The sequence below is a fragment of the Rhincodon typus genome, chromosome 20 (assembly GCF_021869965.1).
Source record: "Rhincodon typus isolate 14 chromosome 20, sRhiTyp1.1, whole genome shotgun sequence".
In the NCBI taxonomy this organism is placed as follows: Eukaryota; Metazoa; Chordata; class Chondrichthyes; order Orectolobiformes; family Rhincodontidae; genus Rhincodon; species Rhincodon typus.
Window position 1 is genome coordinate 6,937,056 of NC_063351.1, and position 19,025 is coordinate 6,956,080.

At 42.3% G+C, this 19,025-nt stretch overlaps 1 protein-coding gene across 1 annotated transcript in view; it reads left to right on the forward strand.

Annotated features, from left to right (window-relative positions):
* ank3b (ankyrin 3b) overlaps positions 1–19,025 on the forward strand; it is a 345,654-nt gene that overhangs the window by 255,042 nt on the left and 71,587 nt on the right. Inside the window, 3 exon segments of the mRNA XM_048609156.1 lie at positions 713–845; positions 6,120–6,131; positions 18,672–18,765. Coding sequence (XP_048465113.1) covers positions 713–845; positions 6,120–6,131; positions 18,672–18,765 — 239 coding nt within the window.

Consider the following 19,025-nt stretch of genomic DNA (forward strand, 5'->3'; position numbering starts at 1 on the left):
CTGGGTTTACGTGTCACTGTGATACAGGAGCACTGGGTTTACGTGTCGCTGTGATACAGGAGCACTGGGTTTACGTGTCACTGTGATACAGGAGCACTGGGTTTTCCTGTCACTGTGATACAGGAGCACTGGGTTTACGTGTCGCTGTGATACAGGAGCACTGGGTTTACATGTCACTGTGATACAGGAGCACTGGGTTTATGTATCACTGTGATACAGGTGCACCTGCCTTATGTGTCTCTGTGATACAGGAGCACTGAGTTCACAGGTCACTGTGATACAGGAGCACTGGGTTTACAGGTCACTGTGATACAGGAGCACTGGGTTTACGTGTCACTGTGATACAGGAGCACTGGGTTTACGTGTCACTGTGATACAGTAGCACTGGGTTTACAGGTCACTGTGATACAGGAGCACGGGGTTTACGTGTCGCTGTGATACAGTAGCGCTGGGTTTACAGGTCACTGTGTTACAGGAGCACTGAGTTTACGTGTCGCTGTGATACGCGAGCACTGGGTTTACGTGTCGCTGTGATACAGGAGCACTGGGTTTACAGGTCACTGTGATACAGGAGCACTGGGTTTACAGGTCACTGTGATATAGGAGCACGGGGTTTGCGTGTCGCTGTGATACAGGTGCACTGGGTTTACATATTGCTGTGACATTTATGAGACTTGTTTTATGATTTATCTGTTGATGTGCTTGTTCCCAGGTGATGATGCAATGACTGGCGATACAGATAAGTACCTCGGCCCACAGGATCTGAAAGAATTGGGAGATGATTCGTTGCCTGTGGAAGGAAACATGAGTTATATGGGTTTTAGCTTGGGAGCTCGCTCAGCAAGGTAATGAAGTTTATTCTGTTTCATGTTATTATATTGTCGGGCATGCTTAGTATCCCCCGTCCTTTTTTGTAATATCAATTCGTCTATCTGGTTAGGAAGTCTCATTTTTGATGTTTGTCTTTTTGACATGTTTGTGGGAGTCTCTGTCAAGCTCTCTGTTTGTCACTCGTTCCAAATTGCTTTCAAGAAGTTTGTGTTTGGCGAAAGTGCACATTATTTCCACAGGCTGATGTGGGTCTATCAATAAGGATAATTGCAGTGTAACTGAATATCTTCATTAATAGGTCACATCAGGGTAAAAACAGGCCTGTTTCGGGATGGGATACTGATTTCAGTTTCCAAACTGTTCTGCACTAGACAGACTTGGACATAACACACTGCACAGAAATATGCTTTCGGATACCTGCAATTAAGCTTGATGTTGACTCAGTGTTTTCTTCAATCAACAGCTGTAAATAAACACTCATGGGCATTTCTTTTCTCATATCTCATTCAGTCACACATGGAGACTGTTTCAAAATCGACATTAAAACTGCACAATATTAATTCTAACAGTAGGAACATTAAACAGTTTCCAGCAGTCACTACCTTTAAACCACTGACTATGATACATCCCAGTTTCTGTTCAGACTCAAAGACTCACAATTTGGCCTCATTCAGACCCGACTGTTTATCCACAAAGCCCGACAGAATTTGGATGCTACCCTGTCATTCACTGTTTGTGATTGCAATTTATTTCTTCCCACACAACATACATGTTCTAAGGAGCTGAAAGGTTAATTTGCATGTTTTCTGACCCCAAGATACCTGTTTATTCTTTTCCAAAAAAAAAGCAACCATTTGTTTACGTAACTTACAACTTAAAATGAGGCTGCAGTTGCAATGTATTTACAGTGTCTGTGGAATACAGAGAAGATTAAAAATAGCAGCACACTGTTTACTCAACAACATGCCAGTTTATACATGAAGAATCAAATCCAGATTGAAATGTTTCAGGCTTAAGTGCAAAATGTTTTCCAAAACAAAACGCATCCCTTTAATAAGAGATAGTAAGAACTGCTGATGCTGGAGTCAGAGATAACACAGTGTGGAGCTGGAGGAGCACAGCAGGCCAGGCAGCATCAGAGGAGCAGGAAAGCTGACGTTTCAGGTCGGGATCCTTCTTCCCTTTAATGCGCTGCTTAATGAGTTAGGACATTATGAGTTAGGACTAAGGAATACAAGAACAGGAGTAGGCCATTCAGCCCCTCGCGTTAGTTGCACCATTCTGTCATACATGGCCCATCAGCATATTCACTCCATTTATCTTTGCCCTGGTTCTATAATTCCTCATATTTTGAAGTCTAACAAAAATCGATCAATGTATTTTTCACTTCCTTTTTGGTGGAGATCATTCCAAAATTGAATTGTATGAGCTTTATTGTCACACGTATTCAAAAGTTTACAAGTTGCTACTTACAGCACCATCTTAGGTTCAAAGGCACCCAGCTATAGATTCCTGCGTACAAATACTTAGGGAAACAAATTAGAAAAATAAAGAAATAAGAAGTCCAGCATTATGGACCTTCAAAAGTTCATGGTAATAAATTAGATAAATGAAGAAATATAAGTTCAGAATTGGTCTTTTCATGATAATATAAATTTAACATACAATCCCCTTTTTGTGAAGAAGTGATATCACCCTTGAATGGCCTGGCCCGAGTTTAGAATGTCTGCCTGCCCCCTCCTCCATGTTCTGGACTCTCAGTAATTAATGCAAGCAAGCTCTAACTTTCAGCTGACTGAAACACAGCTGACTTCAGGGCACTCTGCGAGTGGGTTCAAAGGGATTAAAATTGAAGATTTGCGCACTCTCACTGACTGAATTTTTGAGTCACAATCTGTGCTTCATTCAAGAAGTTTGTAGGAGCGGCAAGTGGCATAATCTGAAGTGACCGTTGGGAATCAGAAAAGTGATTTTTGGCTTGCCTGTTACAGGAATGGAAGTATTCTAGATTCTAATCACGGATGATCACTGTTCATTCTCCTGTTGACCGCTGACTAATGCCATGTGCCATTGTCTTCCCTTCTCCTGAGTAAACAGCTGACAGAAAGATCTGTGTGGTCTTGTGACTGCCTTTTCCCCTGACTATCGCTTTGCAATCGTACCTTAAACCTCCCAGGGAGACCAAAACAAGCTCTGAATGAATGAGCTGTTAAGCTCTCTTGAGGCATAGCTAATTACTTTGATAAATCTGTGCGTCAAATAAAACATGTGCTGAGCTGATATTTTAACCCTGGAATTGCCCTGTTCTCCTGTAACCTGATTGTCCTTTTTTTCATGTGTGTGTCTGGGGATGATACATTCAAAAAAATTGAGCCGCTGTGGGAAAAAAAAGTCTCCTGTTTACAAAATGACGTGGAGCCCAGGCAGTTTGTTTTGTACCTGTCCTACTCCTTGGAGCTTTGAAAGCGTCTTTAGTTTTCCAGCCATTTCTGCACTTATGTTGCTGCGTGTCTAATTGCTTCTCAGGCAAAACTTGTAATGTGCCTAGTGGATTTTCTTTTCAACACACGAGACCTCCATTTTTAATATTTAACCCAATTAAACCAGCACCATCGAGTCCTTTTCCCTGACCTCTAATGCTTTTTATGTGTACATTAAGCTGGTTCTGCCTGTAAGTGTCGACACCTCCACCAAATAGAACAACTGCAATGATCACATATGTGCTTTATTCTGATCGCTCCCTATTTTTACACAATCCTTTCTGAGTAACACACCAAGTTGGATGGCTCAGTGATTAGTACTGTTGCCTCAGAGCGCCAGGGACCTAGGTTTGATTCCATCCTCAGGCAACTGTCTGTATAGTGTTTGCACGTTCTTCCCACGTCTATGTGGGTTTTCTCCAGTTTCCCCTCTCGGACCAAAGACGTGCGGGTTAGGGTAGATTGGCCAGGCTAAATCACCCATTATGTTCAGGGATGTGCAGTCTAAGTGGGTTAGCCGTGGGGAAATGCACAGTTACAGGAATAGGGTACGGGGTGGGTCTGGGTGCAAAGCTCTTCGGAGGGTTGGTGTGGACTTGATGGGCCAAATGCCCTGCTTCCACACTGTAGGGATTCTATGAAATGGCGAAATGTTCAGGTTACTGTTGAGCTTTGGCTGAGATTTTCCAATCAGCTGCCATTTACCAGTCAGCAATTTTCTTTTAAACAAATTAACCTTTCAGCTCAAAATATCCTCAACGTGTAGCATGTGCAATAGTTAGGCATACTTTGCTGCTCCTCCCTTTCCCCATACCCAGCTACATTTCCCCATGACAGGGAGCAATATAGAGTTACACATTTCCTCATATCCCCATATTGATTTTGAGCCTCGTATTCAAATAAGTAAGTTATAAATAAAACTCTTGTGTAAAGTAAAATTGTCTTGGACACCAATTGTTGCTTCAGCCCAATTTGACTTTGATTTTTCACAACAGAGACTCTTTGCTATAAAATACACAGTGGCCGGGGGGTTAATCTTAAATTCCTGACATTCCAATATTCGGACTTTCTGATGGCTGTATTTGCAGTAAATCTGCACCATATATACACGGTGTTACCCTAACTCCCTGCTCCTGTTGATCGCCTCTCCCCCTTGATTATATTGTGCCAATCCTTAAAAAAGAAAGTGGAAACTGATGGATCAAAATTAATCTCAAGAAGGGTTAACCACTGGGAGTTTATGTCCCAGCCCCAGTAAATGGGATTGAGAATCGGTGAGCCATGTTTGCAACATACTCAAGACCCAAGTTGGTTGGAAGATACAGGGGTAATAATCCAGTGTGTGGGTCATCAGATTCACATTGAAAGACACTCTCTCAGCCTAGACACATCAACGCTGTAACGAATATAGTGAATTTGGTAAGACTTCATATTTCATAGCCTAATTTGTTCATTAAAAGAATGTTTGTTTTCTGCAAGTAATGTATTTTGTCTTTAAATGAAATTGCAATATGAAATATTGTATTGTACATCTTGTGGATTATTGTTAATAGATTATTGTTTTAACCTGGTTGCAGTTGGAGTTGTTGGTTGGTTCGCTGAGCTGACTGGTATTCATGCAAACGTTTTGTCTCCCTTCTAGATGACATTGTCAGTGCTGTGTAGCCTCCGTTGAAGCACTGTTTTTCTGTCCCACTCTGAATTTATATGGTCCGGTCTGTCATGGTGGGCAGTTTGTTTCCAGTTTTGTACCGTAGTGGTACGTCAATGGGGTCTATTTCAACATGTTTGTTAATTGCATCGGTGGTTGAAAACCAGGCCTCCAGGAATTCTCATGCTTGTCTTTGTCTCACTTGCCCTAGTACTGTAACTTTGTCCCAGTCTATTTGATGTCCTTCTATGTTGGAGTGTATTGAAACGAGGGAGAATTGGTTGTGCTGTTTTGCTGTGAGTTGGTGTTCATGTATCCCGGTGGTGAGTTTCCTGCCCGTCTGTCCTATTGTCGAGTTTCTCGCAGTTGCTGCATGGTATTTTATATATCACATTTGTCCTGCTCATTGTGGGTATGGGGTCTTTCATCTTTGAGTGTAACTGGCAAAGTGTGGCTGTTGGTTTGTGTGTTCTCCCTGTGTGCATAAAAACAGGACGACCAACTCTCCCTCATTTCAATACACTCCAACATAGAAGGACAGCAATTTAACTGGGACAAAGTTACCGTACTAGGACAAGCGAGACAAAGACGAGCACGAGAATTCCTGGAGGCCTGGTTTCCAACCACCAATGCAATTAATAAACATGTTGAAATAGACCCCATTGATGTACCACTACGGTACAAAACCGGAAACAAGATCACCATGACAGACCGGACCCTATTAGTTCAGAATGGGACAGAACAACAGCGCATCAACGGAGGCTACACAGCACTGACAATGTCATCTAGAAGGGAGACGAAATGTTTGCATGAAAACTGTTCAGCTCAGCGAACCAACCAAGAACTCCAGATTATTGGCTTAAGAGTCTGTTTGTGACTAAACAAACTTATTTACTGGCGTCGCACTAATGAGTGTTTTGTACTTTTAAGAATGCACAGATTATTGCTGCCTCAGTCTTTAGTGAGATGTTTCCCAATGTTAACCATTTAAAGATAGCATGTTTAGTATTCTGTGGGCCATTGTAGATTAAAAAGGAAACCGTAGATCTTGGACCACAGCACTATATTTATTACTTGTTTCTGCTTCTTCTGCTTCTTTAATCACTTCTATTTTCTCCTGTTTCCTTTTCTTTCTCCACAATTTGTTTAAAAAAAAGTCCTAAAATCAGGTAAGATAATATGAAGCTTTTACTTCTTCAGTGGCCATGCCTGTTCCTGTTCCAGTTGGTAGTGATGTGTTGCGTGTTTAGGTTTTAGAATTTGCCCAAATAGTTAGCAAGCCTCCCCTTGCTCTATCATGCTGTTGCCAAGTTAACCTTGTAGGGTGATTCTCTTAAGTCATGCATTGGCTTGGCGTGTGAGTACTTGAAACCAAAGCTGTCTCTTTCCCTTAATGTGAAATTTGGTCGAATTGTGCAATGTAGACTTCCCCAGGATGTGAGTTAATATACACACTAGAGGTGGTAGTATTCACTGCTTGAAGGAATCAACCATGTTTATTGATTTAACTTTTTGAATGGACCACGTTAGTCAGAGTGAGGGACTTCAGCTTTGTCTTGTTGTTGGGTCTGTGGTAATTTTATGATCTTAAGTAATGCTGAGCGAAATGATGGCACCCGTGATCAAACTAGATGCTCCTGATTTGAGCCTTTGGAATTTGCATGCTACAAATGGGAGCATTCGTTGCCAGATATCCACTGGGTGATGATCACAGATTGGCCAAACCTTCAGTATTCATCCACCATAGTCATGTATTTGCTAACAACATCTTCATTTTAATTAGCTGATTTGGATGTCAACAAGCAAAGTGCTGCCTGAATTCCAGACTGCCCACAGGTAATATGTGCTGCTTGCTCAAGGGAGAAAAATCCCCAAGATTCAAAAAACAAAGGAATCCAAAATGTTCTTATAACTTACACAATTAATGAGAATATACCCTCAAGGCATTGATAGATTCAGTGCATTTGATAAACATAATATTGCCTTTTCACAAAATGTTATTAAGTTCATAGGTTTTAGCTGACAGTAGCCCTCCACTCTGGAGCACTCCTTACTGACAATGCCATGTGATGTAGTGAATCAAAATTCATTGAAGTGGGGTGACACCCTAAAGCAGTATTCTGCATCAAATGAACCATTCCAAGCTTGTCTAGCTAACCACGTCAAATCCGTTTCTGGTTTCATTGGTATCCTGTTAATTCCCACCTTAACACTTCCACGGTTACTGATATATTTTAAAAGGCTACTGTATCGACTTTTACCCATTAGGCTTATTGCAGACCGTCTTCTTGTGACAACTGCTATCACTTGCATGGTACTTTTGAGGTCATCGAGTATGTGTCTTTGCCTCAAAAGCATTCTCTAATCCTTTTTTGTTATTCCTGAAGGCTCAGTTGGGCCATCTTCCTTGGTTTCTTCCTTGGTTTTCTTCAAGCCTCCTTTAGGCCTCATCTCAGTGTTCTTCATTCATTCAACTCCTCTTCCTCAGCTGTTTTTACCCTCAATTTCTCCCTCACTTGTTGCGAGGGCAAGCCTCTTAGGTTATCTTTCTCTTCACGCAATTTAGCAATCCTTTTGACTTTTGAGCTTCTACTCTTGTTCTAACCTGATCATTTGTTTTTCTGTCCAACCATCCTGGTATCCTAAGCCCAGCGATGGTATTATCGCTGGACTGTTAAACCAGAGACCTAGATAATGTTCTGGGGACCCAGGTTCGAATTCCGCCACAGCAGATGGTGGAATTTGAATTCAATAAATATCTGGAATTAAGAGTCTAATGATGACCGTGAATGCATTGTCAATTGTTGGGAAAAACCCATCTGCTTCTCTAATGTTCTTTAGGGAAGGAAACTGTCATCCTCACCTGGTCTGGCCTACATGAGACTCCAGACCCATAGTGATGTGGTTGATTCTTAACTGCCCTGTGGGCAATTAGGAATGGGCAATAAATGCTGCCTGGCCAGCGACACCCTCATCCCGTGAATGAATTAAAAAAGCCATCTTCAGCTGCTTCAACAATGACCCTCCCTCCGTCATAAGGTCAGAAGTGGGGATCTTTGCTGATGATTGCATAATGTTCAGCTCCATTTGCCACTCCTCAGATACTGAAACAGTCCCTGTTCAAGTGCAGCAAGATCTGTGCAATATCCAGGCTTGGCTGACAAGTGACAAGTAACAGTTCGCGCTACATGAGTGCCAAGTATTGGCCATCACCAACAAGGAAGAATTGAACCATTGCCCTTGGACATTCAGTGTCAACATCCTGGGGCATTACCTTTGACCAGAAACTTTGCTGGAACAGCTTTTTAAATACAGTGGCTAGAAGAGCAGGTCAGAGACAAAGGATACTGTAACAAGTAACTCACCTTCTGACTCTCCAGAATCCATCCACCACCTAAAAAGTGTAAGTCAGGAATATGATGGAATGTTGCCAACGTGCCCGTCTGGGTGCAACTCCAACAACACTCAAGAAGCAGCCTGCTTGATTGGCACCGCATTCAATCCCTCTACCACCAATGGTTAGTGGCAGCAGGGTGTACCATCTCCAAGATGCACAGGAGAAGTTCACCAAGGTTCCTTAGACAGCACCTTCCAAACCCATGATCGCTACTGTGCAGAAGGACAGGGCTAGCCAATCCATGGGAACACCATCAACTGCGAATTCGCTTCCAAGCCACTCACAATCCCGATGTGGAAATGTATCGCTGTTCCTTCACTGTCGCTGGGTCACATTCCTGGAATTCCCTCCCTAAAGGCATTGTGGGTCAGCTTACAGCATGTGCTGCAGTGGTTCAAGAAGGCAGCTCACCACCACCTTGTACATTCTACATATTGCCACCTCCGATGACGTGGCCTCGTCTCCCTGGTAACCACCATCCTGATTGCCTTTGACAGTGTTAAGCAACGTGGTGACAGAGGCGCCCCTGCCTGACTCCATCCTCAAACTGAAAATGATTTGTATGCCCATGGTCAATTCCGACGCCTGCTAAAACATTTCTGTACTGCTCTTTTCTGAGCTTTAGATCATGCTTGTGGACACCAAAGTTGAGAAGTGTCTTCACATTGAGCAGTTAGTCCATCAGCAGACCTGTTGATTTTCACATGTTTGCATGAGTGTCCTGAGCACAAGCTCAGTGTCAGTTGGACCATTTCCAATGAATGAATCCAAACTGCTCCTCGGTCGCTTCACTGTTGACACAGGGCAACTCTGTCTAATGCTGACGAGTGATACTTTAAACGCATGACGAGGGAGACTTGGTGTATGAAATTATTGGACAGTCCAGTGTGCCTGCTTTCTAGTCACTGTGACCATCTCATACACTGTCCAATAGCATTCACCTGTTATCTATATCATTTTTGGTCATCTCTTTCACTGCATCAGCTTTCACCACCTACATTTAGTGCTTCTGCAGGTATCCCCCATCGCTCTGATAAAAAGGCTCTAAATGTTTTAATATACAAGATTTGACAATTAGACAACATTTCCTTTCAATCTGAGTCCAAATGACTTCCCATTTGGCATACTCCTGAATTCTCTGTCCATGAATATATTCAGTTGCCTCTTGGAGATGTCCACATGGTATTTGCTTCAATGGTCTTGTCTAATTTCTTGACAGATCTATTTCCATTCTTGATCCTAATTTAATTTTTAATTTACCTCTTGGTAAATGAACCTCTCGCCCTTGATTCCAGTTTGCCTTGATCAACCTCTTTATAGTCTCAAAAACTACAATTATGCGTGACATGTGATATAACACCACAGAGGCTTGTATCCCGTTGGTAAGCCCCCCTTTATTTACATATACAGTGTCCTTGACACTGACCCAACTCTCTCAGTGAACAGAACCTCTGATATTCCTGTTTATACCTGTCAGCCAGGCCTCCCTGATTAGACCAGATTAACAGGCCTAACCAGGGAACTCATACTCTGTAAGGACCAGCTGGCTGACCTTATTACAATTGCTACAATATGGTGTCCTCTTGTCCATAGTGTTGACCCAACATTCTGAAACCTCTCCTCGCAATCTAGATGCTAGGGAACTTTTCTGTTGCTAACACGAACCATCTTACTTTGCACTGGGAATGACTCCAACTAAAGGAGAATTTGCTTGCTGATTCCAAATGGAGAAAGATTGGAATGGAGGTGGGTGATTCAATTCAATTAAGGAATGAGTGATTGATCCTGTCAGAACTGAATCCTCTCAAACTGGCTGGGACTAAAATCCTGATGAAACAAATAACTAGAACAGCTAACATTGGCAATAAACCAATAAGGAGTTGTGAGGCTGAGAGGGGAGTTAAAGAAATATCAAGGCACCAGTGAAGTTGAGTAAAAATAAGGACAGTGTTTGGAAGGACCAGAGAGCTGACAAGAGATAAAAGGACATTAGCCATTGAGGTGAGATGTTGGAAAGAGAAAACTGTTAAAGCTGAAGGACCTGTATCTAAATGTGCAAACACTTAGCAACAATAGTTGAATTTGTAGCAAGTAAAAGTAATTGGTTTGATTTAATAACTATGACTGTGATGTGTTTACAAAGTGACTGCAAGGTTAGGAGTTAAGTATTTTGGAACTGCTTGATTTTTGAGAAGAGGTAGAAAAAGTGAAAAATTAGGGACAGTAGTCCTGATGGTAAAGGACAGGAGAAGGACAAGAGAGAAGAGAGAGTGACTCAGAAAGTGAAGAAGTAGAATTGATTTGCATGGAGCTAAGAAATAACAAAGAGCAGAAAATGCAGGTCAGAATAGTTACTACCCTGTTCAGAGTACTTGCAGTGTTTGACAGAACATAAATCAGGAAATTAAAGGTGTAGGAAACAAAGCCCTGTGTTCAAATCCTACCTGTTGCAGGAGGTGTGTAATAACATCTCTGAATGGGGTGATTAGAAAAATATTCTGCAATTATCAGGGTCTTTAATCCCTCTTATAGACTAAACAAAAGCAAATTTGCAGGAATTCCATGGAGGGAGAGTTGAGGGAATGCACTCAATGTAGCGTACGAGATCAGTGTTTTGAGAAACCAGCATGGAAACATTGTGCGATGAGACCAGCTAACTAATACCAACAACTTAAATAGCACTTTTCATTTAAAAATCCCAAGACATTGCACAGGAACATTATGAAGCACAGTTTTACACAAAACCATGTTAAAAGCTATTAGATCAAATAGCTTAATTGCAGAGGTAGGTATTGAGGAGTGTGTTAAAGGAAGCAAGCAAAGCAGAGATGTTTAGGGAGAGATAGTAAGAACTGCTGATGCTGGAGTCTGAAATAACACAGTGTGGAGCTGGAGGAACACAGCAGGCCAGGCACCTTCAGAGGAGCAGGAAAGCTGACGTTTCGGGTCAAGACCCTTCTTCAGAAGAAGGGTTCTGACCTGAAACGTCAACTTTCCTACTTCTCTGATGCTGCCTGGCCTGCTGTCTTCCCCCAGCTCCATACTGTGTTATATTAGAGAGGTTTAGGGAGGAGATTCCAGAGCTTAGCTCCAAGGTAATTAAGGGCACACCAGCCAATGATGGAGTGTTTAAAACCAGGGCTGCTCAAGAAGCCGGAATTAAATGAGTACAGATTTCTCAGAGAATTGTGGAGCTGGAGAAATTACAGAGACAGGGAAGAACCAAGACAGGGAATGTGTAATCAAAAGTGGGAATTTTAAAGTCAAAGTGGTATTGACCTAGAGCCAGTACAGGCTAACGGGCATGAGGGTGATTGTGGAACAGGACTATTTGCAAATTAAAACGAAGGCAGCAGACCTTGCAAATTAGCAAAGGGTCGAACAGAGTAGAATACTGGAGACCAGCCTGGATGACGTTGGATAAGCCATGCCTCAAGAATGAACAAGGATTTTCACAGCCAAATAGCTGAGGCAGGGATGGGATTGGGCCATGTTACAAAGATTGGAATAGATGGTTTTAATAATGACACGAATATATGACCAGTAACCCAACTCTGAGTCAGACATGACATTGAGGTTGCAAGCAGTAGGGTTTTACGTCAGACACTTGCCATGGAGCGGAATGGAGTTGACAGCTACAGAACAGAGTTTGGAGCAGGAACTGAAAATTTCGGCTTCGTTCTTTGCAATGTTTAATTGGAGGAAACTTCTGCTCATCTGGTACTGGATGTGGTAATAGCAGTCTGATAATCCACCAACAGTAGGGGAATTGTGAGAAGTGATAAGGAGGGATCACGTATATATGATAACTAACCTTGTGTTTGGATAACATCACCAAGAGACAGCTTGTAGGTGAGAAATAAGGAGAGCCAGAGCATTGATCTTTGATATCAGGGTTAAGAGTACGGGGCAGGAGGAAAAGACATCACAAATGACTCTCTGGCTTTGATCAGAGAGATGATAATGGAACCAAGTGAATGAAGTTTCCACCCAGTTTGATGACAACGGCAAGGTCTTTGAACAGGATGGTGTGATTAAATATGTCAAAAGCTGCTGGCAGCTCGAGACAGAAAGTTTACCTTTGTCTCAGTCACATGGGATGCCATTTGTAGTCAGGAGGAAGACTAATCGGAAGGGTTCCAGCATGGAACTCCAGCGAAGATAGTGCACTTATCTGGGACGATGACAATTTATTCAAATGCTTACAAATAGCCATATAGTAAAATAATATCTTGGAAACAATGATGGCAATATGATAGAATTTAATATTCAATTTGAAAACAAGCCAGTTCAGTCCAAAGTTCAAGTTTGAACTCTGAACAAAGTAAATAACATCGAAATGAGGGATGGGTTGGCCAAAGTAGATTGGGAAACTAGATGAAATGCTATGATGGCAGGTAAAGGCTCTAACAATCCATCATCATTTGCAACGAATTGTGAGCCTGTTAAGGAATAAAGTCCCCCAGGAAAAAATGGTTCAATCATAACTTCCAAGGCACATTAAAGATTGTGTACAATTAAAGGAAAAGTCTTCAATGTTGCCAAAAAGAGTTGTAACCGGAAGATCGAGAGGATTTTGAGAACTCAGTAAATCATGACAAAGAGATCTAAGAGAAAGTAGAATGTGGAGGTAAACAAATGAGACAAAACAGATTGCAAATGTTTCTATGGTATGTAAAGATTAGTTAAGTGGGTGCAGGGTCCCTTACAGGCAGACACCAGAGACATTAGAATGGGGAACAAAGAAATACAGTAAACTAAGTATGGAGTTCCCTTGCAGGCCCTAACATTCCCTGAAACTTAAAAGAATAAGGGGTGACCCTGTTGAAAAATCTGAAGGGGTTTGATAGGGAGAATGCTGGGAAGATGGGCAGCTGGCTGAGAAATCTAGAACAATGGCTAACAGTCTCAGACTAAGAGTTTGACTGTTTAGGGCAGAAGTGAGATGAGAAATATTTTCACCTGAAGGAGCTTTGGATCTTTGGAATTCTCCGTCTCCGAAAGCTGTGGATACTCATCCAGTCAGTGCACAGTGTGTCTCCAATTTACAAACATCCAACTTGCGACCACTCATACATGCAAACATGATCCCATACAGGGCTGTTATTTTTAAGACCCTAAAATTTGAATGTTTCCTGTGCTTACCTATGGCTGCTTTCCATCGTCCTGCGTTTTGTTCTGCCTTGCAAATGGACTCTGGAACAGAACCTGTTTGCAACCCAGGACGTGCCTCATTTAAATCAGAAATTGTTTGATTTTTCAATGCTAAGGAACCCAAGAAAGTGGGAGGAAGGTGAAGTTGAGGTGGGATAACCATCGTGATTGCACTCTACAGCAGTGCAGACTCAAAGGTCATCCTCTTTCCTCTGTTCAACTGGGAAAGAGAGTAACAGCATATGTTTTTGTCACTTCAAAGTGGAAGATGTGAACAGAGACAGCTACTGATATGAAGGTGTAGATGGAAAAGTGGAAGGGGGGAGAGACAGTACAATCCACCACTATTATGGATGTCACCAAGATTGGTGGTATAGTGGACAGCGAAGATGGTTATCTGGAAATGCAGATTTTGATCAAGCGAGCCAGTGGGCTGAGGAATGGCAGATGGAGTTTAATTTAAATAAATACAAGATGTTAGGGCTACAGGTTCCTAGCTTCTTAAAAATGGTGTTACAGGTAGACAGGATGCTTGCTTTCATTGGTCAGAGCACTGAGTATAGGAGTTGGGACATCGTGTTGCAGCTGTACAAAATATTGGTGAGGCTACATTTGGAATACTGCATGCAGGTCTGGTCACCTTACTATAGAAAGGATATTATTAAACCAGAAAGAGTGCAGAAAAGATGCCTGGACTGAAAGGTTTGAGTTATAAGGAGAAGTTGGATAGGCTGGGACTTCTTTCCTTGAAGCGTAGGAGACTGAGGGGTGACCTTATAGAGGCCTATAAAATCATGAGAGGCATGGATAAGATAGATAGTGAACAGCTTTTCCCCGTGGTAGGGAAATCTAAAACTAGAGGCCATAGGTTTAAGGTGTGAGGGGAGAAATACAACAGGGTCCAGAGGGGCAATTTTTTTTCACACAGTGGGTGGTGAGTGTCTGGAATGGGCTGCCAGAGGTAGTGCTGGAAGCGATTACAGTATTGTCATTTAAGACACATTTAGATATGTACATGGATGGGACAGATATGGAGGGATATGGACCATAGATTAATTTTGAAAACTGGGCGACTTGGACAGTTGGGCCAAAGGACGTGTTTCCATGCTGTAGACCTCTATGACTCAGGAAGTATGCTGACACCCACGTTTGTTTTTCCTCAGTCCAGCACACCCCACCCACTTCTGTACACTTCCAACCACGCTGTGCAATCTAAATCCAAGACTCCGCTCTGAGCTTGCTCTTCTACCTCAGCCAGTTTCCAGTCGCCCCTTAGCATCAGCTGCGACTCAGTTGTAGTACTCTCACCTTTTCTGGGTTAGGAATTTCTCAGTTCAGTCCCCAGTGCAGAGGCTAAGCGCGTCATCCACACTGACACTGCAGTGCAGTGCTGAGGGAGTTCTGTGAGAGGTGTTGTCTTTTGACTGGGATATTAAACTAAGGCTCCATTAGCTCTCCAGGATAGATGGAAAAAAGGAGAACTGATGGATTCTTCTGGCGTCCTCCCCAATGTTAGCCTCTCAATTGACGCCTAAAGCAGACAAAAGGTAGGGGTTTGGTGGAGAGGAGAGTATGTTCTCAAGTTTTGGAAGGCTGTGGCTAGTGAATTCCCCCACAATCTGCTCTGGGGCCACAGCTTTTAATAAAGTTATTATTGTCTTGCTCGAAGAAATAGAATAACGTCTCTCTAAATTTGCTGGAGACACCAAATTAGGTGGCTCAGTGAGTCTTACAGATGGCAGCTGAAAGGTTCAAAGCATTTGACTTGATTGAAACATCAAATTCGTAGAGAGCTTGATGGTCAGGGCAGATGGTCAGAGCTTGTGTCCTCTCATGGGAAATCTAAAGTTTCAAAATAAAGGGTCTCCCATTTTGAATAGAAATGAGGAGGGGGTTTCTTCTCTGAGAGCAGTTAGCATTTGGAATCCTCTTCAATGGGGAGTAGTGGAAACAGGATCATTGAATATGTTCAGGGCTGAATTAGACAGGTATTTGATCAGTGTGGGGGGCAAGGGTTATGCGGGGCTGCACAGGGAAGTGGAGTGAGGGTCACAATCAGATCCGCCGAGATCTTCTTGAATAGCAGATCAGGTTTGATGGGCTGAATGGCCATTCCTACTCCTCGTTCTTCCGATCTTGTTAACCATATTGCACTTTCTAGTTCATTGATTTGTTTTGACTCAACCGGAATGAAGTTGACTTGTATCCTCAATGACAGTTTCTGATACTTCCTGCTTTTTTTGTTGTAAATCTCACACCCTTTCTTGTGCACCTTCCAAGATTCTTCACCCCATTCTGCATTTTCTTGAAGCCTGTCCTTTTGAACTCCAGTAACCTTTGCAGTATTTGCACAGAACATTCTCCGCACTATGATTCCAACACATTGTGAATGGGTGCTGCGTTCTCAACCAGCTTTGACCAATTTGGGCCATTGCTAAAGGTTAATCCCAGAATTTGTAGGAATCAATTCTGTTCTATCGCCAGAAACATGCCAGTCTCTTCACCTCTTCCTCTGCTCTTTTCCAAGTGAGAGGAGTGAAAATGAGAATTCTTCACAATTAATCCTTGGGTCTATTAACCCTGGTGTCCTGATCTGCAAAAAACAAAGGAAAAGCCCTTCCTCTTGAGTTTAGCAGCACAAGTCTGCAGCAGCTTGAAATAATTCATTGACTTTCTCTCTCTGTCCAATTCTCACTGTCCTGAATCTGCACCCACTGCCCCCCAGACCAAATCTCTATGTCATTCAGCACACGAGCTAATTAAAATGAACTGTAGTATCTTTCTAAAAAAAAAATTAACTAACTACCCAGTGGCTATTTTCATAACCGAATGAGTTCCTTGTAATTTTATCAGATGAATCTAATTGATCTAAAGTCCTTGTTAAACTATTTAATGGTCAGTATTTTGTGACTGGTGTGCCCGGCTATGTGGTCCAGATTTTGACAGAAGTTCTTCTGGGATGATGTGCCTTTGGTGATTTTGAATAACATTTTGGAACGGGAGATTTTGTGATTTGTAATAGACTCTGTCAACCTACATAATGAATACTGCTGTGTTCTGCTTCCTGCTGGCAAGGGGGGTTAATCCTTTAAAGCACTGGTGTGATGCTATTAACGCTGCTCCCTATCTCTCAAACCTGGTCAGGTTTAAGTCTTGGCTGCTCCCCTGCCCTTAGCGTTTTGATTTGCTGTTGCTGTAGCCTCACAGCTGGTATGTTAGTTCTTAAGTCTGCCTTTGTATGTATCTTCCAGGGGCACTATGTTGATTCAGAAGGCACTTTTTGGACCCTGCTTTTTGTCTTCCCATTCTCATTTTAATTCTGAAAAGTTGGTGGTTTGTTTTAATTACATTTGGGCTTCTTTTGAAAACTTGGGAGCTTTGCAGTGATAGGCTGCCACCAGGATGTTTATTTGCAGAATTGGAGTATTATGTGCATTCATCAGCTGTGAACAATGTTCACGGCTACCGGGAAACAAAAATGTCTTTTTCTTTAAAACCCCACTTTGTATTTTGCAGTGGAAGGGTATGTAGTAGGCATTGCTGCCCCCAGACCTCTATGAATCCACAATCTTCAAATCCACTGATGGGCTACTATGTAACTCAGCCCAATTTCTGTGCAGTTCACCAACGCGGTATCAGCACTGAACTATGCATATGTGTGTTTGTGTACACACGGGACCAGGAATAGTCTGTTCTGAAGCTGCACAAGATGCCAGTACCACTATTGGCATCTGCCAAGGCCGTTTTTAGCCGAGGGTTCCCAATCAGGTTATTGTCTTCTGAAAAGCGAAACCTAAATTTGTCGGGATGGTTCTTCTTTTTAAAACCAGAAGTTCAAAGTTTGTGTCACTCCTTGCCAAAAGGCGGCTACTGTTCTGAAAACCATTTTTAACCTTTCCCTGTTTTTTGTTTAAATAAGATGAGTCTCTATTTGCAAAAGATCAAAGTGTAAACAATTTTGAGAAATCCTTCAACCCAAAGTAAGGTAGTAGGCAAGTGGGGAAGAAAACAAAGTTAGCGATATGATTTATTTTTCAAGCCGTTCTGTGTGTAGGTTGTAGAATAGTGTTGAGTAAATCTGATCGCCAGTCCTTTCAAAGTAAATCAGTCCTAACTAAGGAGCAACAGTTGTGTCGAAATTAACTGGAACTCTTGTGCTAGAGTTTAGAATGGAATCAAATAGAATTGAATAGAATAGAATCCCTACAGTGTGGAAGCAGGCCATTTTCTCCTCATTTCTCAAACTTCTCCATCTGTCTTTTACCTCACTCTCCTCCTTAACTATGTCACAGTCACTAATATTGTCTTATTGTGTCTTGGTATCAGACTGTGTTTAATTACAGTCCTGTGAATTATAGGGAGGCATTTTATTGCTTTGAAGGTGCGATATGGACATATATACTTACATATGTAAGTATATTGTTTCCACTGCAAGGTTTAGTGTACAGGCTGAGTAGTGATTTCAGTTGCCCTATGCAGCAGGTTTGAATGAGTGTGGCGAGAGGACAGTTCTTAGAAAGAAGATCCACGATTTTAAAATGATCTAAAAGCATTTACTGTTCATATTTTTCATTTGTCCTGATTCACATAAGAGCGTCGTCTTATACTGAAAATGCCGAGTGCTGCAAATAAAAACCTGTCTTTGCTGGAAGGAAGTGCAGTAGCATTTTATTGTTTAGGCAGCACAATGAGTGAACATAACTGACTCATTGGGCAGTGCAGCCCTCTGCTGCTGTGAGGGCGCAGAAGGAATCATTTTTTTCTCCCCCAGAAGGTCAGGATTTAATCAGCCTTATTTGGATCAGCACTGGTGGTATTATAGCTGCACAGCGTCGGAGCAAGGGGTGGGGGAAGAGCAGGTTTTGCTCAGTCGTTTTTCATAATTTCAACCTTTTGTTTGAGTTCATCCAAACAAAGACATTTTGGCATTTGATCTGCTTTTAAATGATCTCTGGAAATAACAAAAAAAAAGTTTCTCTTTTTGTTGCTCTTAGTTTGTTTGATTTTTGGGTGCTGTTGGTGCGTTTCCTTTCATGACCTCCCCCTTCTGCCCGTCTGCCTCCCCCTGGAAAGTGCATGCATTAATGAGTTTCTTTTCCTCCCCTCTGCCTGCCTGATTATCATCTACCCCTTGATTGGTAACTTGTAAACACAACAGCCTTCGCTCCTTCAGTTCGGATAGGTCATACTCGCTGAACCGGAGTCCATACACACGGGATAGCATCATGATTGAAGAGATGACAAAGGAGGTGGTAAGTGCACATCTGAATGCCTGCTCCATTGCAGTTTAGACTATGACTTCACTTGACGTTGGCCGTGTTTACAATGTAATGTACGACTGAACAACATTGTTTCTTTCCCATTTTACCGCTCAGTATTGCCAGCTGAGATTGTCACACTTTGACAATGTTGCCATTTGTTCCCCATCCATTGAGGAAGGAAGAGATAACAAAGTGTAGAGCTGGATGAACACAGCAGGCCAAGCAGCATCAGAGGAGCAGGAAGGCTGACG